The sequence below is a fragment of the Sylvia atricapilla genome, chromosome 5 (genome assembly GCF_009819655.1).
Source record: "Sylvia atricapilla isolate bSylAtr1 chromosome 5, bSylAtr1.pri, whole genome shotgun sequence".
Lineage (NCBI taxonomy): Eukaryota > Metazoa > Chordata > Aves > Passeriformes > Sylviidae > Sylvia > Sylvia atricapilla.
The window spans coordinates 64,105,797-64,128,033 of record NC_089144.1 but is presented as its reverse complement, the minus strand read 5'-3'; the positions used below and the strand labels follow the sequence as shown (position 1 = coordinate 64,128,033).

Below are 22,237 nucleotides of genomic sequence, written 5' to 3'. Positions count from 1 at the left end.
TCTTTTTTTTTACCACTCTGAGGTACTGTTTGATTAGGCTTTTTTCTCCATATAGCAGTGATTTACAAGACGTTCTTTCCCACCCTTCCAGCAACGATGACGAGATTAGGATGATGAATGCAATAACACATGACAGAAGAGATGGTCACATTCTTTATTTTCATTTTAAGTCTTCAGCCATCAGTAAAGTGAATGGGCAGAAAACAATCAACCGAGCAGACAAATCCACCTTCACTGGTTATTTCCAAATATAAATAACTGTGGGAGAACTGAAATTGAGCCAAAATAGAAAAAGGGAGCTGGGGAATTTAAAAGACAAAAGTAAGCCTAGCTGCACTCCCTTTTCATAGTGTCAGTGAAGAGGAAGTACCAAAACAAAAAGGAAGGAAGCTATGGTTACATTTGATCAGACATTTATTCCAACAGTAGGCATGGAATTGCACTTTCATGAAAATGCCAAAGCTGAATCGAGTCCACTGCACTGGGGCATTGTGCGCACTTAGCTTGATTTCTGCTGCAGCTCCTTCATTCTGTTCAGGGCACTGCCAGCCTGAAACCACTCAATCTGCGACTCATTGAAGGTGTGGTTCAGCATGATTGTTTCTTGGCTCCCATTGGGATGCTTGATGATGCATTTCAGAGGCTAAAGGAAGAAGACAGTTTTATTTTCACTTCTCTTTCAAGGAAGAAGGTTATCTAAAACTTCACACAGGAAAATTCCTACTCAGAATTGCAGCTCAGGGTGGATCTTAACATAAAAGTGAGGTTGCAGTTCCTTCTAGGGAACATTTGTGCTTAAGTCAACAAGTTCTCTTAACTGTTCAGAACACCACTGATTCTGACCTGCCCTGTATCTCTTAGCCCACCGTATCTCAGCTGGCTGGCAGGCTGCACTGCTCAACAGTGCCAGTGCTGCCTCACAAGCACACAACTCACTCATGTTCAAATCAGTGGTACATGCCTGCCACCAACTGCATGACAAGGCACCCAGACTGTTACCTTTCCAGGTGCAAAGTCTTTCAAGCCCACGATGCTCAGCTTATCCACAGGATGAATCTTGTTATAGTCTGCTGGATCAGCAAAAGTGAGAGGCAGTAGACCTTGCTTCTTCAGATTGGTTTCTGTGGAGAACAAACCACCAACCACACTTTTAAGACCCCACTCCAGGGAAGCAGGCTTACTTTCTGGCTGCCCAGTGCTTCTCAGAGTACTATTCCGGCAACAATGACTGTCTTTTAGCAAAATCAGTATATTCCTTGCTTGTGGCATATCTGACTAGGTCTGTAACAGGACTCCTGACAGGAGGCACCTTGCTGTCTGTCAGCAGGGACAGTTCATGCCTGTGGGTGTTGAGCCCTGGGCAAAGTATAAACACCACTTCCACTCCAGCTGAACAGATCCTGTTTACAAACACCGCAGGGGACGCCTGACTCACCATGGATCCTGGCAAAGCTCTTGGTGATGATGACCCTTCCTCCCAAGTGACGTGGCTCCAGTGCTGCATGCTCACGGCTTGATCCCTCACCGTAGTTTTCATCCCCAATGACTGCCCATTTGACACCCATTTTCTGTGACAAAAGACACAGATTTACATTTGTGCAGCCACTCAAGTGAGGAATTAACAATAAATACCCACCCACACGTCTAATTTCAGTACTTCACTGACATTGCTAAGCTGTGAAGCCAGTTCTGAGAAAGGAGAGAAATAAAGGAGTTCAGTGCTTCACAGCAGTTGGGCACTGCCATCCTTGCTGCCAAGGGCTGAGGAGGCTTGCTCTTGGGATCCAGAGCAAATCTTTTCCTGCCACCTCTCCTTCCACCGTGCTAACCCAGACCAGTGTTTGCACCAGCCATGACCTCTGCTCTACTTTTGGAGGGATATGGAAAATTTTAACTTCTCTCTACTTAAAGAGCCAATTCTCTGGACTGCCAAGCTGTCCAGAGGGCAAATGGACATTTTTTTGAGATTTGAAGCCTAGTGTTAAAGAATAAAGGGGATAAGACTATAATTTATATAAACATTAGACTAGTCACAGGTGAAGCATTCCAGGAGGCAAGATTTAGTCTGATGACACCCATGCCTTGCAAGGTGTGCAGAGCCTAAAGGAGTTCTTCCTCTTGGATCTATCATTTCTGGTCCCCTCTGAGTCACCTTGTAGTAACGGGCTGTGTCTGGGACTGGGCCAAACTCCTGGGTTAATGCATTCCGCACAGAGTTGGCTTTGCCGTTCTCGATGTTGATGGCACCGATGAGCAGGTTGTTGGAGATGTTGTCCAGATGGCCACGGAATTTAAGCCACGGTCCAGCTGCAGAAATATGATCAGTGGTGCATTTCCCTTTCACCTAAAGCGTAGTAGAAGAGAAGAATGTCTCAGGATGGAGTAAGGTACTTGACCTTTCCTCAACACTTTTAACTTGTGAAGCATTAATTGGGAGGAGTGGTTGATACTCCAGAGGGCTCTGCAGCCTTTCAGAAAGATCTCAACAGGTTAGAGGGGTGGGCAGAGAAGAACTGTCTGAAGTTCAGCAAGGGCAAGTTCAGGGTCCTGCACCTGGGGAAGAGTAACTCCATGCACCAGCACAGGCTGAGGGCTGACCTGCTGGAAAGGAGTTCTGCAGAGAAAGACCTGGGGGTCATGGTGGACAACAAGCTGCGAGCCAGCAGTGTGCCCATGTGTCCAAGAAAGCCAATGGTATCCCGGGGTGAATTAGGAAGACCATTGCCAGCTGGTCAAGGGAAATGATCCTATCCCTCTACTCAGCCCTAGTGAGGCCACCTCTGGAGCGCTGTGTCCAGTTCTGAGCTCCCCAGTACAAGAGAGACAAGGAGCTCCCTAGAGCAGGTCCAGGGGAGGGCGACAAAGGCAATTAAGGACTGGAGCATCTCCAGTTCAGCCTTAAGAAGAGACAAATGAGAGGGGACCTCTCATTCACAGTATCTGTAAGTATCTGAAGGGAGGATGTCAAGAGTGTGGAGCCAGGCTCTGCTCAGTGGTGACAAGCAATAGGACAGCAGGGAATGGGGCAGAAACTGAGGCACAGGAAGTTCCATCTGAACATGAGGAAGAACTTCTTTACTGTGCAGTGACCACACTGGAACAGATTGCCCAGAGAGGTTATGGAGTCTCCCTCACTGGAGATATTCAAGAACCATGTGAACACAATCCTGTGCCATGTGCTCCACGATGACCCTGCTTGAGCAGGCAAGTTGGACCAGATGACCCCCTGTGGCCCCTTCCAACCTAACCCATTCTGTGAGCATCACATCTCTTTTTAAAGGCACAAAACCCAGAAAAGTGCATCAGTTACAGAATCAAGGCACTCTAAAGGCAGAACACAGTGCTCATTCTGCATGCATTGGGTAAGAAGAACATCCCTTTTCCAATGGGTAAATTACAAAGATTAGATTAGCCATGACATCTCCTGCTGTGTCCTCACTTCCCTCAGCAGCAGGTTGTTAGGTAAAAAAAGCAATTAAGCCCTTCCTGCTACAGCTCAGCCTTCCTGCTGGGAAATTTCAACAAGATGCCAAGTGTTACCCTCTAAGTTTCCAAACTGCACATAAGCCTTCTCAGCTTGTAAGAACAGAATTCCCAACCAGAGATAATGGCCTTCTAACTGGTAAGTTCTGAAGTGCTTATAAAGGAATTGCCCCCTTCAAAAACCTTTGCACAGCAATATGGCCCTTAGGAGTAGGAGTACCTCCAACTCTGTCACTGAGAATCAGGAATGTTCCCAAAGGTCAGTTCCTAAGAGGTTGCATTTCAGAACCCCTCACCATATCAGCTGAAGTTTCCATCTGTTAACTCACCTCAGGCAGGGAGGAGAAACCCATGTCTCTACTGAAAGACCAAATTGCAATGTTTAACAAGCGTGAAGTAATGTGTCTTCAAAGACAGTGGGAAGAGAACATGCATACTGATGGATGAGAAGTTCCCAACGACCTCATTTCAGACAAAATACATCTTAGAACAGTCAATATTAGAGATGCTAGTTAAAGAACCCATCCACCTTTCCAATGCAGGTTATAACTGGGACAAATTCTGCAGAATGCATGGTTTGGGCAGGATCATATTACATGCTGCAACAAGCTTGCTTTTGCATGGTATTAGCAAACCCTAGCCCAAAGGAGAAGAGTCACTTAGTTATAACAGAAAGAAGTATTAGAAGGAAACACCTGGAAGAAAGAAGACCCTTGCTTCCCTTTCTGTAACAGTGTGGTAGTAGGGAGGGAATCAGGTATCTCAAAGGCTCATCCAAAGCTTCTAGCAGTTGCTGTGCAAACCCCTGTTCAAGCGGACCAGTCATAGCTGGTCATTTCTGACCTTGATGAGGATCAGCATGTCTTCTAGGTCCTTGCCATCCCACTTATCAAAGGGCTCAAGAAGCTGGAGACGCTGGCTGGTGGGGCTCACATCCACGTGCTGCCCACTGCCATCCTTGGGAGGATACTGATAGGTGTCCTGGCCTGGGTCAAACTCCTTCCAAAGAAGAAAGGAAAATCATCAGCCTCAGCCATCTCACAACAGCATGTGAAAAACAAGCCAATACAGGCAATTGCACCCATTCTAGCTCTACCACCACATGTCAAGAAAGGGGTCAGTGCATGTAAGTTCCATCAGTATAAATAAAACACTGCTAGTGTCAGGTCTTCCCTCCCTCTGCCCCCAGACAGAGCAGTTACCAGCTTGGGCAGCTCATCTGCATCAGGTGCCTCTAGTTTAAACTTTTTCCCATCTGCTCCTGTCAGGTAATCTGTCTCAGGGTTAAATTTTAGAGTGCCAGCAATGGACAAGGCTGTGACAATCTGAAAGAAAAAAAAAAAAAAAGACAAATTTAAAGGCATATTCTACCTCCCATCACTTCATCTGAAAGTCTACATCTAAGTCTCAAAGCTACCAGCCAAGCTACTAAACGAGGCACACTGGGCCTCTTCTGCAGGCGCCCTGAACTATTCCACAGCCCCTCCTCTGGCTGTTTCTTACCTCTGGAGAGGTGACAAATGCGTGAGTCTCTGGATTGGCATCATTGCGACCTGTGAAATTCCGGTTGTAGGATGTAACTATTGTATTTTTCTCTCCTTTCTTGGTGTCCTTCCTGTGAAAGAAGCAAACATGCTGATCAGATCCAAATGGAATATTGCTTCTAGATGTCTCACTGCTAGAATCCCTCAGTTTGGTTTTGGCAGCAATCACTATCTTAGAAACAGAAGCTGGTGTCTGTACAATGTTTTCCTCCCTTAAGCACAGACCCAAAATTAATGAATGCAAACCCACGTCGAACACTGGTTGTTGCAGTAGTTTTCACAACCCACATTGTTTATTGTTCAACTATCTAAACAATAATCAACTAAGCACATTGCCTTTGTATATCCCATGGACAGTCATGATAAAGCAATGTAAGAATGTGCCTCCCATCCCTTCTATTGGGAATTATTCTCCCTGCCATTCCAATGACTGAAGTTGGACCAATTCACGTTTTCTATTTTAAAAGGACCATACAAACTTCAGTCCATCCTCTCACAGACAAAAAAAAAATCCTTCTCCCCATTCTTCGCCTTCTACAAAAAGCCTCCAGAATGTGTGACCATTCTGCAAGCTTTATTCATCTAAAGTCTCAATATAAATTTGTAGTACTTCTTTTTGCCTCCTCCAGTACCTATCAGACAGCTATGGCTAGTTGGCTTTTAAACATTTAATTACCAGTGTGTGGTATTTACAATCAAATCAGGCTTCACAGAGCATTTTGAGAGCTAAAAGATACAAAACTAGAGCGAGGTCCATCTTTCATTTTACCTGTCCCACTGGCCGATGCATGGCCCACAGGCATTGGCAAGAACCAGCCCTCCAACTTCTCGAAGGATTTTTGCCTAGGGGCAGAAAACAACTTTGTCACCTTAGAATGCCTGGAATGAGTTTCTGGGGCTGGTCTTTCAGGGGAAGAAGACACTAACAGGAAGCACCAAACCTAAGAAAATTCCCTTCCTTGTTTCAGTTGAGTCACTTTTATAAATCCACGGGGTTTGACCCCAGTAAGACTGTAAGTTAACACTGGGGCAGAGCACAGGATGACTTGCCATGATGTTCCCATTCCCTACCTGCTTCAACTTGAGCAATCCAGCTTGATGGAAATGTCCTTACAAACATTTGACTGAAGGGCAGTGTCTGGTCTGATTAATATTCTATAGACTTCCTGTCCATGTAAAGAGAGAATTGGCAACAGTGCAGGCAAGTGTGTGTGCCTGCTAAGTGGACTCAGCAAACAACTCAATTAAGGGGGCAGCTGGTAAGGAAAGGTATGACTTGAAAGGACTTGGTTGCAAGAGCCACTTGGTGGCAAGAGCCATTGGCTGGACATATCCATATGCAAAGACGTGGTCCTCACACTATGACAGCATCTAAAATTTACTACATAGTAAAGCTAATTAAAACAACATTTTCTGCACAGAAAAAAGGAAGGAAGTAGGTAATGGTTCCTCAACAGGAACGTTCCTTTTAAAGCCCATATGAGTTTTGCCACAAGTTTGGTCTAAATTGGGAATTACCTTCCAACAAAAGGGCGTGCTCTCTTTATATACACTGGAATAAAAGTGGATTGCAGCCCTTTGTCAGCCATGGCCATCTACAGAATCCCAGAAGCATGGGGCATCCTTTGCTATGCATACTGTTATCTCCTCAGGGCCCCAGTTCCTGACAACAGCCTCAGCCGTGTTCAGTTCTAATCCTGTTCTTACATGCCCAGGTAGTAAAGATAACAGGCCAAAACACTGTCAAGATGACGGCAGGAGCCAGGCACAGTAGCACAAGACCAATTACTACATCAGTAGCTGCACCTCCAGCAGTAAGTGAAGACATAGTTTAGGAGGTCTCCACTAGTTAACTCTGGCCCCTTGAGTACTGTCCTGAGGAATTTAACCCTTTCTGTGTGGAAGTGCAAAGAGCAGCCATACTCACATAACCATCTCTTTCAATGGTGGCCCGGATCTGCTCTGACCCTGGTGTGATTGTGAACTTGGACTTGCACTTCAATCCGTGCGCGAGCGCCTGTTTTGCCACTGCTGCAGAGCGTCCCATGTCCTCGTAGCTGGAGTTGGTGCAGCTGCCAATCAAGCCTGTGGTGACAGAGACAGGGTGGTGGTTACTGCAGACCTGGTACTTGCAGGATTCTCCCTGACCTGTCTCCCACAAGAACAAACAAGGGACAACAAACTTTTTCTGCTGATAAGGAATCTGAAAGGCTTTCAGGTATAATACTGCCAAGCCTCCCAGCAGTACACCGTGGTCACAAGCAACCCCATGACCAGCTCTGGAGGTTGCACAGTCAGAACACACTACCCTGTCACTAGTCTAACCTAACTAGGTTATTGTTTTACAAGACCTGAGTGTCACCTACTTGCACTTTGGTTAAGCAAATAACCAAACAGAGGTATTGTTCCACAAAGACAGAAAAAGCTTCAAATTAAGATGGCAAGAAATGGAGGAAATGATGAAAAGAGAAGAACATCTTCTTACTTGTTATAGTAAGAAGACATATGAGGACACATACCATCCTGACGGCTTTCTGGTGCTAAGCAGCAAAATAAGAATTCTCTTCCAGTTACAGCTGCTCTAACTGTATCTTATTTGTAACACTATCATATAGTACACTTCCTACCTGGAATACAGCTTTATAGTGTATTTCTGTTCTTTTCATTCCTTCCTCCACTCCATCAGCAATAGTCGAGAAGCCAGCCCACAAGTTACCATCCCAAAAGCAAGTACATCAATTTGCAAGCCTGCTTTTCAGGACAGCAAGTACTAACTTTATTATGTCCCAAGATTCAACAGTCAACTGCTGGGAGTGCTGACAGTCATGCTCCTGACAAATCTCTGCAACAGGCAAATCCACACCACAGACTTTTAACAAAAGCCATCTTCAATGGGTAACATTCCTGTCAATCCAAACATTCAAAAGTTTCAAAAATGGAAGAAAACCTGGTCTACTTCTTGAGATCAAAATCCCTCCTACTATCCTGGATCTCATCCTACACACTTGGCACATGTGGTCCCTGCTTTTCCCAGAAAATTCATATGGCCATGAAGAGATGACAGTGCACCAAAGTCAAAGGACATACAGCAGCAGTGGAAAAACTGGATCCCAAGCTACGTGACCAACAGCTTATCCCAAGACAACAATGTTTATGCCACAAGTATGAAGGCAGAGGAAAGAGCAAATGCTACCCACCAACTCTGATATCAAGAGGCCATCCCTCCTTTTCTGCCACAGCACCAATATCTGACACAGGGTGCGCCAGGTCTGGTGTGAAAGGTCCATTGATATGCGGTTTCAGCTTTAAGAAACAGTGACAAAGTCAGAAATCACAGTAGCGAAGAAAAAACCCCCAAACACAGCAGCAAATAACTCCTTTCACAGCTCTATCTGGAAATTGTTTAAGTAGAATTCTCCTACATGAGCCCTGGAGCATAAGCTGTCAGTGAAGCAGCCTGGAATGTATTCCACATGTTCTAGCACAGCACCAAGGGTGTTGCATCAAACTCCCGGCTTGGTCCTCATTCGCACAAAAGCAGAGTCACGTCACAGCATTCAAGGTGGCACGAAGAAAGGAAGCCTTACCTCACTGAGGTTGATTTCTATCACCTGGTCATACTGACAACCAGAATCTGGTACCAAGTACTGCTTGAATTCATCTGCTAGTGCAGCTATATCTGGAATAAGAAAGAAGGAAGATCTGAAAAGTGCAGCAAATATGAGGGAGAAAAAGTCTAGAACAACTAAACACAGGGGGTCCACTGAGTAATTCCCCAGCCACTTCATCTACAGACTACCTTCTTGTAGCAGATGACCTACAGGACCACGTAAGGTCAAAACTCACATCAGACAAGACTGTAGGAGCATACTGCTCCCAGAATACACCTTCACATGAACCCAAACTTCTACCCACTTCAATCCCCAAATCCTCTTACCAGCACGCCCAGTCTTGCCCAAGTATTTCTTCATGCGTTCATTGTAGGGGAAGATTGACGTGGTAGCTCCGATTTCAGCCCCCATGTTACAGATTGTTGCCATTCCTACAGAAGTGGGAGAAGAGACCACAGCATCAAAGCAGAAAGTCCAAGTCCACCCAGTTCTCCAAAAGTCATGCAAAAGACAGCAAACCTGAGAGAGATCAGGGCGTCAGCCACAGAAGCTTAAAGCCACAGCTGAGAGAAACTGACAACATAATGGCTGCCTCAGCCCCCTACGTTTCTGACCAATGCAGTGCCTGTGACCATACTCTTGGAAGGAATGAGCCAAAAGTTGCAGTGATATCTGCAGATACTGGAAGGGATAACAAGGAACCCCTGTTTGCACTAAGCATCAAATCATTTACAGCAGTGAGTAGTGTCCCTGCTACCTGCAATGAATGTCCTGTCCCTCCCTATCATCTCTTTGATCTTTGCTGGAGGAGCCAGACATTTGTGAGGAATTTAATGGGCTGAATATAATGCTTCCAGTGACAGAACACAATAAAAAAAATCCCAAATATTTGCTGACAGCACAGGGATCAACCATCCCTTTCAAGGACACAGCACTGAAGCTGTATAAGCTCCTGTTTTACATTTAACAAACTAGAAGCAGATATAAAATTCTTCTGATTTCATAGAAGAAAAATCAAAAATTGCTGTCAGTTTGTAAAAACAAGTATTCCAAGTTGTAGCCAAGTCATGCAAATTGAGAGAAGTCCAGATTGAAGGCTAAACTTCAAGCTAAAGGAAGACACATTTCTTGTAATTTGGTCCTAACTAGCATATTACAGAGAACAGCAATTTTTGCTAGTTCAAATTCAAATTCAGCACCCAAGAGCCACAATATGCTAGTATAAACTGCATGTTACAAACTGCTTTCTCATCTCAGCACCTCTGCTCTTTGTTTAGCAGCTGTCACACATACATTCCCATAACCCCTTTCTTTTTTCTTTTCACAGCCTATTTAGGCTGAAATGAAAACGTCATTCCTTTATCGCAAACATCTCCACCCTCCAAGTATACACTGGAATACATCCACCCTTATTCTTATCCTGACACATCATCTTACAGGATTCTTCGCAATTAACCATTCCATGTTCTCAGAATTACAGAAGATTTAATAGAGAGAGGTCACTTTTTCATTGAGAGGGAGTGCTATCTTGTTACATCACTCTTCCAGTCTGCTATGTATAAACTGCCGAGCCAGGCTAAGGGAGAATATTTAGTTCTTGTCTGGTTCCCTTCCCAGCCCTCACAGATAGTTCAAGACCCAGCTCCACCAACACTCCACTCAGAGATCTGTGTTGACTTACCTGTGCAGGAGATTGAGTCCACACCCGGCCCATGGTATTCAATGATGGCGCCCGTTCCACCCTTGACAGTGAGGATGCCAGCCACTTTCAGAATCACATCTTTAGGAGAAGTCCAGCCTGAGAGCTTGCCAGTCAGTTTTACACCAATAACCTGAACAACATCAAGGAGGGGGAAAAACAATACTGACATCACTTCCTGTCAGAAAGGTAACAGGATATAGTTCTCCTGTAGGGTATATTCCTGTCACACTGCAATCATATCTGGTGCATTACATACACAGTGCTTGAAAATCAAGCTCCTTACACATCATATATCTCAGCCTTGGCACCAAAGCTTAGTATTCCTTCTGCTCCTACCTTTGGGCATTTGAGCTCCCAAGGGATTCCTGCCATGACATCCACAGCATCAGCTCCACCCACACCAATGCAGATTCCCCCCAAGCCACCTCCATTGGGGGTGTGTGAATCTGTGCCGATCAGCATAACTCCAGGGTAGGAGTAATTCTCCAGAATGATCTGAAAAGAAAAATGGATTGTTTTCTTGCTTGTTTCATGGGAAAGGAGGGGGAAGACAGAAAGAAGACAAGAACAAGAGTTTAGGTCAGTCTGTATTTGCAGATTTCAGTAGCAAGAAAATAACTGATTTTGGGTTAGAATGGAAATTCTCTTCTGTTTCAAACTCCTTGTGGAGGATGTAATGACAGAACAAGGTACCAAGTCTCAGTCCCAGGATCCTTGCTCATCCCAGGATAATAAACAAAATTAGAAATCAATCTCGGTTTTTTTCCCCCTCCGGTTTAGGCTTTTGCTAAGATCCTACCTTTGTTAGGGCTCAGGAGTCTGTTCCATAATCCCCATACCCTTAATGAACAGCTTAATGAACCTTAATGAGCAAGTCAGTTCACTTATCCAATGCTAGCGAGACCTTCCGTAGCCTCTGTGCTTGCACAGCAGCAGAATACCAGCAGGCTCTCCCAATCCATGCTGCCAGCCAAAACTTAATCACATAGAAGAACTTCTCACCAACACACCAAGAGGCTGCCCTTCCCTTATTGCTGCTACCAGTTCCACGCAACACTTTTCAACTATTAACAAAACCACAAAACCATTCTTCAATGAGAAAACGAGATTCCTGTGGTCGCAACACTGTAGAGAACTCAAGCTAATGAACTTCTCACTGCACATGTGCCACACCAACCCTAGGGACAGCCTTTCTGGGAAGCACAGAACTCACAGCACATGCATCACAGAACAGCTTGAACAGCACTAAGGCAGTCCTTTACCAAAAAGACCAAGGCTTTGCTTTCAGAACTTTGAGCTTTATATTCTTGTAGCCACGTTAACGTATTTGTGTGAGAAAGGTCACTCTCAAGGCCTCAACTTTGGCAGAGTTGTACTCAAGCTATACAACAGGACCAGCTTCCTCCAGCCAGAGAAAGTCAGCCACGAGAAGACTGGTAGCCACAGCATACATGTTGCTGCATGACAGATGCTACGAGTGGTTTCAGAACACAAATGATCTGAGGTGTTCCCATAACCTTTTGAAGAGTTCATCTGTTGCATCCCATTAAGTTAAGGTAACCTTAGTAACTCATTTTATAGCTAAGAAAACATAGCAGAGAGCTCTTGACTGCACCTGGTCACAAGTTCCCTGCTGACAGGATGCTTACCAATCATCCATTCTCCTCTCCACTCCTTTTGCTTCATGTTGCTTTTCAACTTTTGCTGCCTGAGACTCAGAGGAAAAATGAAAAATGACTACTGGACACTCAAAGCAAACCAACCACAAGCAAGTTAGGGACATCCTGACAGCGGATGGTTTTTGTTTGCTTTAAAAAAAACAAAAAGCCTCATTAAGTGCTAAGTTATCTTGGGACTATCACATTCTTTTTCAGATCCAAGTGTAATAACAAGAGAATCTCAGACTTGGAAACTGTTTTGCATTTTATTCAAATTCACCTAGCAACTCCTTATGTGCCACCACTCTTGAGTACTTGCAGTGTGCTGCTTTGTTGCGTCCTCATAAACTCTTCTGGGTTTTACAGAACTAAATGCATACATAATGACCCTAAAAAAAGGATGTTCCCAAGGCTGCTTTCCTCACCACCAAAAGCAATTCACATTAACCCTATGTAGCCAGCTTCATGACCTCACCACACTGTCTGAAATGTACTAAGAGGAGCCAGCCCACAAGCAGTTAAGGTATTTCAAGCTCCTGTGATTCACACGGCATGCTGTTGGCACTACCTAATCACACATCAGGTTACAGTTTGACCAAAAATAACCTGTAAAAAAAACCCCACTGTTGTCAAGATAGCTGAGAGAGAGCAAGTAAGAAACCTCAGCTGCCTTGAGCAAAGCAAGTTGTTTCCCTAAACTGGCCAAATTCTCTAAGGGTTTGTACTTGAGCTCTCTCTCCACGCTAAGGTAAAAGACCCACTGCATATTCAAAGACTGCAAACACACACTTTACCTGGTGAATGATTCCTGACCCAGGTTTCCAGAATCCCACTCCATACTTGGCACCAGCCGTGGATAGAAAGTTGTACACCTCCTGGTTGATATCCTATTTACAGAGGGAAGCACAGAGCATTAGTACCACATTTTGTTCTTCCACCAAAAGCTCATTCAAACATGTTCCCCTCTCTCACACGCCTGCCTGCAGCTTGCTTCCCACTTCTGCAGCAGCTGGAGGGAGGTGCACATACTTTTTAAAACCAAAAGGTTAAGATTAAGACTGTCTGACAGACAGTTGTAACAGGCCATTTGATTTCATCCCACTTGTACCTCTACTGAAAGCATCTTTTTTTAGTTTCTAATTCCAAACAGCACAATTTAAGGAAAACCCTGCCAATAAGGCATTTAAAAATGCTGTGCTCACCTTTCCTATTCTCAGGGGGTTTTTTTAACCTGTTTCCATCCCTCATTCTAGCATCTCCTTCCTTCTCTACCAGGTGTTCTTTTTCCTATACAGATGCTTTGGAGACATTTCAAATCCCTTAGATAAATATTCTGGCCTTATTTTTAAAGATTAATAAATGGAACTGGAAGTTGTTCACTGCCAGGGGAGTTGGTGAGTGTCATTTGTCATTCTAGCAAGTCCCCTCTTTAAGACTCACACAATGCTGCCTTTCCTGCTGCACTGTCACCATTGTTGGTGGAGGTCACACTATGAAAATTGCTTCTGAGAAAACACATGGTTGCCAAGGAAGTATGACACTATTATATCCTAACAGCTCTTGGCAGAAGAGTGCTGGAGTAGGTAAGACAAGCACTAGAAGGAGAGAATTTCTTAAAGACTGCTCTCATGCAGCTAAGCTTCAGAATGAAGGGAATGGGGAGAGAACTGAAGAGTTGTCTCAGCACACATTTGCTGAAGTTTCCCAAGAAGCAGCAGCAGCTCTTTAAGCCTTGTTTTCCATGGGAGTTGGGTCATTCCAGTCTGTCTGTGCATCTCTCCCCCAGTAAATCCAAACCCCCCTCTGGCCTGCCAGCATTCATTGTGTGCCAACTGGCAGCAGCAGAAGCCAGTCAGAAGAAGGCAGGACCTTTACTTGCTCTGCTCAGTGTGAACGGCAAAGGAGGGACTCGGCTCAATTCAGGGTTGCAGCAAATATAATTGCACTATTGAGAATAAATACAGGGATAGGGGAAAGGGGAAAACAGGAGGTGAATGGGAGAAAAGAAGCTGCCTGATTTAGTTTAAGTCTCAAACTGTCAATGGCACAACCTAGGAGTGACACAAGCAGAGCAAGAACTCCCCAAATCACTCTTGAGTGGTGCAAGTTGCTTTACTGCAGCCCACTGAAGAAAGCCAAAAGCAGATACTTCAACACCACAAGTTTCTGAGAATAGGTATGGACTAAAATCTTACAATGCAGTTGACCCCTGTTTACTGTTTGTAAATCCTAGTATCAACATTCAAGGTGCAATTCTTCCTGGCTCTGACAGTGGATTTAGGCTAAGTCCACTCAGAGAAGCAAGATTTCCTTTACAGATGCATTGTGGTATGTCAGAGATAAATGTTTCTCTATATTACAGGAGCTCATTTGGGGAGGAATAAGCAGTAAAGCAGTTGAGTAAAATTTAAAAATGGCAGTGAATCAGCAGTTGGACAAATAACACCTTGAAATTCCCAAATAAAACTCAACATCCTCCATACTTTTTCACACATTTATACTATACCCATGAGCCATGAAAGCTGCACATGATTCAGTTATTGCTTTTCAGATAATCACTAGCAAATGGTTTGGGAAAGTAACTACTTGCCTCCCTCTCAGAGGATACACCAGTGCAATGCTGGAACATATGTTCATTAAGTTTTTCACACTGCCATGCTGTAACATAGAGTAATCTGACTTCCTTTTTTCCCTTTGAAATATTTTTTTTTTCTCCTTTAGATGAATATGCTCTCTCTCCAAAACACATGTGATCTGGGCTTCCATCACTAACAACTTAAGACTAGTTTCTCCCACATTCATGGTCCTTTAAACCATGGACCATTGTTTGGATTAATCTGAGCTGAAAAACTCCCAAAAATCCACTTAAGTCTGTTTCTTCGCTGCATCTGACCAACAGTGCTGACCACCACAGGCAATCTGTTACCATATCTGATTCCTGGCTGTCCTTCTGGGAAAACAAAATTTAAAATAAGCTCTTCCTTCAACTGGAAGGACATTTTCAAACAGACAGAAGTTAAGTCTCTGCAATAGTGACCTTGGCTCTTTGAAGATCCTTTTCACCACCCAGCTGGGCCTCAATGAGGTGATCACAGTGGATGGTGGAAGGCACAGCCACCTTGGGCAGCCCGCTGCTGATGAACTGGAGCATTGCCATCTGAGCTGTGGCGTCCTGCATGGCCACGCGGTCTGGCCGTAGGCGCAGGTAGGTCTTGCCGCGCTCAATCTCCTGTTTGGCTGGGTCATCCAGGTGTCCATAGACAATCTTCTCAGACAAGGTCAGAGGGCGGTCAAGCCTGGGGAGAATAATTTTAGTATCTGCATCTTGTGTGCTTCAACATTTGCAAATGTATTTTTTTATGCTTCTCTTTATTGCTCAGACTGTTAAGACCTATTAGCGCCCAGAAACCTCCGTGCTCGTCTTACAGCACTGAAATATCAACTGGCACATGGTAAAAACAAGGGTTTCAGTTCATAAAGTTCAAAACCATATGAACTGATGTCATTTTATGCTTTCTTTTTTAATCTTCCTATACTGTGAAAAAAACATTGACCGCTCACTTCTTGAGTCATACTTCAGGACAGCACATATAGAGGTGAGACAGAGGTCAGACTCAATTCACAGATACCAGATCCCACAGCAAATACAACTAAGTGGAGTTTTGTGACCTCAGACCTTTCATCCTGCAGCTGTATCAGCTGAGGAATCTATTTATGTACGTAGCACGATCTTCTGAGAAGCAACTAAATCAACACAACAACTTGAAATGAGAGCTACCACATTTAACAAGGGACACAAAGACTGAAGGACAAGTCATACAAACCACTGCCACAATAAGCGGAGCAGGAATGACAAATTAGCAGGCACACAAGCCTCTATCAGCAGATTAAGGTCACTGTGTTTACATATACTATGAATTCCTAGCCCTTTGTTCCACCCATGTAACACCTACAGCAGGACACAGCGCAGAGAAGCATTACCCTGTAACAATCACTGCCCACGTGCTGCTGCCCAGAAAGAAGCGAGGGCCAATGTGAAGACTCCTCATTAAGAGTATTAAACAAAGATGACGGAGCCCTTTCCAGCACCTCCTCTGCAATGGCCTGGATCTCTGCCTGTTGCAGTGCTTCATCATATCCTTCAACCCTTCCCGCAGTGCCCCACCACTGTGAGGAGACACCACAACTCATGCGTCACTGTATTGACAACTGCCACTGTTCAGCGCTGCTTTCCCTGGTAAACATTCCTTGTGCCAGGGCCCCACATTTTTTTCTTCCTCTCCTGTCACTGCAGAGCTCGATTCAATACACTGACCCCTCCCTTCTTCCCTTCTCCTCTCTTACCTCTTACGGACAATGTTGATGTTCTTCTCCAGCTTTTCATAGTTTATGTATTCATTAGGTTCAAAGTGGCTCATGGCCACCTTGGCCCGCTGGCACAGGACGGGAGCAACATGGTAGCGTCGTACTCCACTGTTCAAGGCATGCTGAAAAAAGGAGAGTGTTAGCACTGGAACTCTGCAGAGTGAGTTTCTGTAACATATCAATAATTTTTTTTTTTTTTTCAGTTTTTGTGACTGGGATTTTACAGACTGAGGAACACAAAAACTGCCAAAGTTTTTAACAGTACCCAAATAGATTTCATCATACAACACTGCATATGATCTTAAACAGTGAGACACCAGGGTAACCCAGAACAGGTAGCATTTACTGAATTATTCCACATTTTTATCTGTTGCACCAGATGCCTTATGCTTTCAAATGAGAAATCTGCTTTCAGGCAATGCCGAGCCTATTCTTAAGAAAGCACTCTACTCCTGACACATTAGAGTCATGGTGGAGAAGAACAATAAAGCAAACTATCCCTAGGTTTGTATTTGCTTGCTGGCATTGAGTTGACACTGAAGGACTGGCAGGTGACACAGCATTGGTCTGAGTGGACACCCTTCCATTCCATCATCAGTACTAAGTTTCCTAGGCAGGGTCCCTCCATACTGCTACAAAACTTACTGTATTTCCACAAGGAGAGTTTGGTGTACAGGCCTGGTCTACAATGTAACACAGAGCAGTAGAAGCAGGGTGTGGAAAAATCCCATCGGCTCCACCAGCCTGATTGCACAGATCCAGGTGCTCTTTTCCTCACTCTCACAAAGGCACCCTGACCTTTCTCTCCGGAAAAGCCCGGCACTTATCTACAAGGGAGTTAACTGCATGACAAGTGAACTACACTGTGAGCTGAATGCACCATCAGAAAGTGCCAGGGGAAAAAAAAAAAAAGCCCAAATTTCAATTGGCAGCCTCCATTGGCAGACAGTTTCCTGGAACACAGGAGAAGGGCAGGCTATGGAGAGGCACCTTTACAGCACCTGACCTGGAAGAGACAGGTCAGTGCCCAGGGCTAAAAGCTCTCACGCAGCTTTGAAAACTGAGTCAGACAGCAGCCTCCATAAAAACTTCCAAGGATCTGGCACATGCATTTCTTACATGCTTTCAAAGTCTCAGTCATCAGCATTAGAAGTCTAGAAACAGACTGAAAAAGAATTCAGAGTTCTTCCTGCCCCATTATTACAGCTTAATCCCTCTTTTTCTATTCATCCACTACTTCAGAGTCACAAAGTTTTGGTCAGTACAGGTTAATAAATGTAGCAGTGCTGCAGTACACACCCCTTTTGCATGTGTGACTGCATATATTCCTTGTTCAGAACACAATCATTGTACCTACCACTGCCTTTTTTTTTTACCACTGTCAAAAAACCTAATTAATTCTTTAAACCTGTTCAAGCATTTTAATATTTCCCTGTGAATATTTTTTCCAGCTTTCTTGTTACCAGCATGGAAAAGATTGCCTGAAATAATCACAATCAAAGAGACATCACCAATTTTTAGCCAAATCTCTTGTTTTATTGTCCTTTTGATAACACTTGTTAGTATCTTTTGCAAGAAAAATTTTGGGAAAGCTAGGCAAGATGACACTGCTGTCAGCACACCAGCAATAAGGGTGCAGTTTGCATTCATACCATACTATCCTAAGCCATTATACAAAGAGCTTATGGTAGAAGCAGTGCACACTTACAGCAGCTGCACACCACTGTCATGAAAGAATATCTGAGGAAACTGAACCTGATGGTACAAAGAGGGCATTGCTCCTCCATGAGTGCATGGGAAACCCACTCATCCAATTTCACTGTGATGCACTTTATTCTGAGAACTTCCAAAACTTATCACAGGTGTAAGACTTAAAACCTTTCCTTCTTCCACCAGCAAAATAAAAATAAATAAAAAAAACCCCCAGAACAACCACCCACATCAAATCAAGCACCACCCAGCTTCTCACTGTTTAACATACAAAGTAGGCAAAGCAGCTCTTTATCTAGTTGCCTCATAACTTTTTATGTTTGCTTTGTTCTGGCTTTTTTTTTTTTCTTTTACCTCACAAGGTATTCACTGTCTTATGAGATAAAAACGGTTTCCAGGTCCTGGAGTGGATGGAAAAAAACCCACTGAGGTATTTAATCAACTGTTCATGGAAAAATAATCTTTTTGCCAGGCCAGGAAGTGTATTGTGGTTTAATCCAGTAATTTCTTCTTAATTCATCATAAAGAAGAATAGATATGCAGATAAAAGTAACAGCAGAGGCTTCACAGCATCTTAGTATTGCCTAGGGCCAAAGCTGATTAAAATAGAAATCTGAAGCAGGGCGCTCCAAAAAGAGGCACAACAAAACTTCTCAAACAAAATTCAGGTAAAATCTTTTCTGCTTGAACATACATGTCTATGGGTCTTTTCACTTCATGAAATGGCCCAAGGAAATGTAGTATTTTTTCTAATATTATGTCAGTGTTCACCTGCAAACCACAAAATCAGCAATACAATGTAGTTAATCCTGCTGAAACAGCTTCAGGCTACCAGAAGCGGGAGGAGAGCATGTTTAAGGTGAAGGATTCTGTCTGGGTCTGGAGAAGCCTGGATGGTCTGTTTCTGGAATGGCCAATGTGCCCAGGGAGAATAACTGCACATACCAATCAGCTTCAGTAGACTAGAGAACCTTTTCTCTCTACATAAGAATTTGAAAAGGCACCTATTTATATCTTCATTTTACCAGGATATAAATCTAATCCCATATTTCTGTTGGGAATTAATCTGATTCAATATGGTTGTTCTCATGTTGGCACCCAGCAAGTCTAAGGCTCCACCACCTCCCAGCAAAAACTGCCTCGTTCAAAAGTCTGATCTCTCCTCAGCAAGAATCTACAATATATCCCTCATGACAATTTCCCATGCCTGTCCTTTGTCTATTGCATCCTCAGAAGTGGGGTGGCAGAACTGCAAGATTAAGGAAAAGTCACAAGCCTGACAGTTCCCAGCTTCATTCACTCTTCTCTGAGAGGGAATGTACTAGTGCTTTGCAGGGGATTCCATGATGTCTTTTAATAAGCAGTGACAAGTCCCTAGAGCCCAACAGCCAAGGGAAGTAGGCAGCCACCAATCTATAAATTTTCCCTTTTATCCAGGAACTGTTAATTTCCAGGCTGACCAAGCAGCTGCCAAGTGACCTCTTCTCACCTGGCACTGCACCCCTTACTCCAGTTGAGTGTCCTTGTTCAAATTTCAGTAAAAGGAATGGCAGTAATCATTACAGGGCTCCTAAGCCTATTGGTATTTTACGAGGTGAAAGCTCCCTCAAAAGACAGAAGAAACCAAGTCTAATAAATGAGTCATTATTTCTGAAATCTCTGTAAGGAAGCTAACACTGCTCTTAACAGATTTTAAGGTAGGTATCTTGCATTTAGCTCATTACAGTGAATGTTCCAGATGCAAGGGGAGTCTGAATTCAGAAAGTAACTTGCATTTTGGCAGCCAGTAAGGCAGACAAGCCCAGTGAGCAAAAGCTCGTGTTCAAAAGAGTAGCAACTGTGTTACGTGCACTCCTGTATGGGAACTCTGTCCTAGAACTCCCAGCTGAAACCCAAAATACCATCATTCCTCATCTGCCCTGATCTAAGAACACTGGCCAAGTTTCCAACATTCACCATGACTCAGCCTGAAAAAAAGAAAAGGAAAAAAGAGCAGTGTGGTATAATCAAATTGTAAATGCAGGCTCATTTTCTAGACCCATCTCCAAAGAGAAACCAAAATAATGGTTCTGAAGATCAGTTGAGCCCTGGTGGACATTTCTGCCAGATACACAAAGCTGCCCACGCATAATTTCAGTACTTACCCACAATACCTTCAATAAACCTGATATTTCAGGCAGTTTAGAGCTTTACAGTCTTCCCTTTCAGTCAATCTTCAGCCAACGTGGTTCAAAAAATGGAATGCTACTAAAAGCATTACCTCAGAAAAGAGAAATTAGGCAGAAAAGAGATCTTGACCCTTTGAGGCTATTAGAACTATACTTTAAACAGGACAGTCAGTCCAAATCAGGCTAATTCAAATTAATTTCCCCCAGAGGCAAGCTTTCTCTGCAGTTCCAGTTCCAAAACCGTTCCAGGATGGGAGGCAAACAGGACCAATGGCAGTAAAATGTGCCATGACACAGTGATGCTCATTTTCATTAATCTCTAGGCTGCCACACAGGGGCAAAAAACCTGCCTCCTAAAGAGGCATGGCTGATGACCACCACAGATTTAGTCCTTCACGGGGTGGGGGGGAAGAAATGTGCACCCTGAGCCTGATAATAGACAACAACCTCCTGGAATACTAAATTCCTCATATCGACTGTGCCAGCACAATCTTTGTTTTGCATCATGCAATATTAATTTTAGCAAATTACTGCTTGTTCTTATGCAATGTCACACCCTAAAATGAGAACCAATTTATTACCCTAATAAAAGATTTGCCTTCAATTAATCAGTAGTCATTTCTGTTCAAAGTACCAACTAAAAACTATTTTACAACTAAGAACAAATACACCAACCTAACAGAAATGGTGCTATTCTGTAACCTTCATTTAAATTTAAAGATTCCTATACATTTCTAAAACATTCTAAAAGTAAGACAGTAATAACAAAACTGGAATTAAGATTCAGAAGACTTTCAGAATACTAAAAGGCAACCAAATTCTTACTTCAGTTCCCTAAGAAAAGGGAACACCTTGGTCAAGGTCACAAGTGGCAAACTGAGAAGTTACACTGCCTGCATTTATGACAGGGAAGCAAAGACTTCTTTACCCCTTAGCAGCCCTAAACAGAAAATTGCATGTGGTCTTTGCCTGACAGGCTTCAAAAGATCATGAAAACTTTATTACTGAGTAGATATTAAACACAACAAAGTCTCAAGGAAAGCAATCTCTGTGGCAAAGATCATATTACTGGCAAAGGTGAGTTTTAGAGGTCATGACAGACAAGACCATCAGAGCCATGGCCCCTGGAAAAAAAGGCACTTTATGTGCCTGACCCGCTTGCTTCTTCAGCCTTCCTAGCTCCCGTTTATACAGAGATGCTGGCATCTTTGACACCCAGGGGCTTCTGTTCGTATTAAAAGGAGCATTTTCGAAGCAAAGTAGCCAAAAGACAACTCAGTCACACAACAAGGAGTCAGTCACCTTGTGCTGCCGCGCGCCTATAACGGGAAGCACCACAAGACGGGGGAAAGCAAACTGCGTGCCCCGGGGGAAAGAGCTTTTATTCCCGGCTCGGGCCCGCGCCCTCGCGCTCTCTGCCCTGCCGGCCCGGGCTTTGACAGCGACTCCCGCCGCGGCGGGGTCCGGGCGGCCGGGGGAGGCAGCGGCGCCAGGCCGCGTCCCCAGCGCCCCGTTCACCTTGCACTCACCTTGACGGCCGGCCGGGCCCGGCGGCAGGAGACGCCCCGCTCCAGGGCCCGAGCAGCGGCCACGCCGCCGCCTCCCAAGCCGCGGGCGCCCCACCATCGCTATGGAAACGGGGCGTGCGGCCGCACCGGGGACACGCTGACCTACAGGCGGAGGCGGGGACGGCCCGACCCCGAGGCTGCGGGCGTGCGGCCGCCCTCCCGGCCGCCCAGCGGGCAATGACCCTGCCCCTGGCGCAATCCCCCCCGCCCGTCCCGCCCGCTGCCTGCCCCGCCCGCCGCCGCCGCTCACCCGCAGCCGAGCGGCCAGCACGCAGTACGGCGCCATTTTGTTCACTGACAAAGATGGAGTCGCGCGGCGATGGCGTCACGCGGCCTCTTTGACATCTCCGGCGCGCGCGGGGAGGCGTGGCCGGCGGGTCCTGGCAGGGACACACCCGCCCAGAGACACCCCGCACAGAGACAGCGCC

General features: G+C 44.7%; 1 protein-coding gene across 1 annotated transcript; it reads right to left on the bottom strand.

Moving 5' to 3' along the window:
- Window positions 1–140: 140 nt before the first annotated feature.
- Window positions 141–22,204, bottom strand: ACO2 (aconitase 2). The gene is made up of 18 exons (XM_066319783.1): window positions 22,060–22,204; window positions 16,343–16,485; window positions 15,036–15,294; window positions 12,793–12,885; window positions 10,677–10,835; window positions 10,320–10,470; window positions 8,965–9,069; window positions 8,615–8,706; window positions 8,225–8,330; window positions 6,955–7,112; window positions 5,797–5,870; window positions 4,987–5,098; window positions 4,686–4,808; window positions 4,327–4,482; window positions 2,153–2,344; window positions 1,436–1,568; window positions 1,000–1,121; window positions 141–643 (listed from the first exon to the last, which is right to left on the bottom strand). The coding sequence occupies exons 1-18, from the start codon at window positions 22,093–22,095 to the stop codon at window positions 500–502; spliced, it is 2,358 nt and encodes a 785-aa protein (XP_066175880.1). The 5' UTR covers window positions 22,096–22,204; the 3' UTR covers window positions 141–499.
- Window positions 22,205–22,237: the final 33 nt, after the last annotated feature.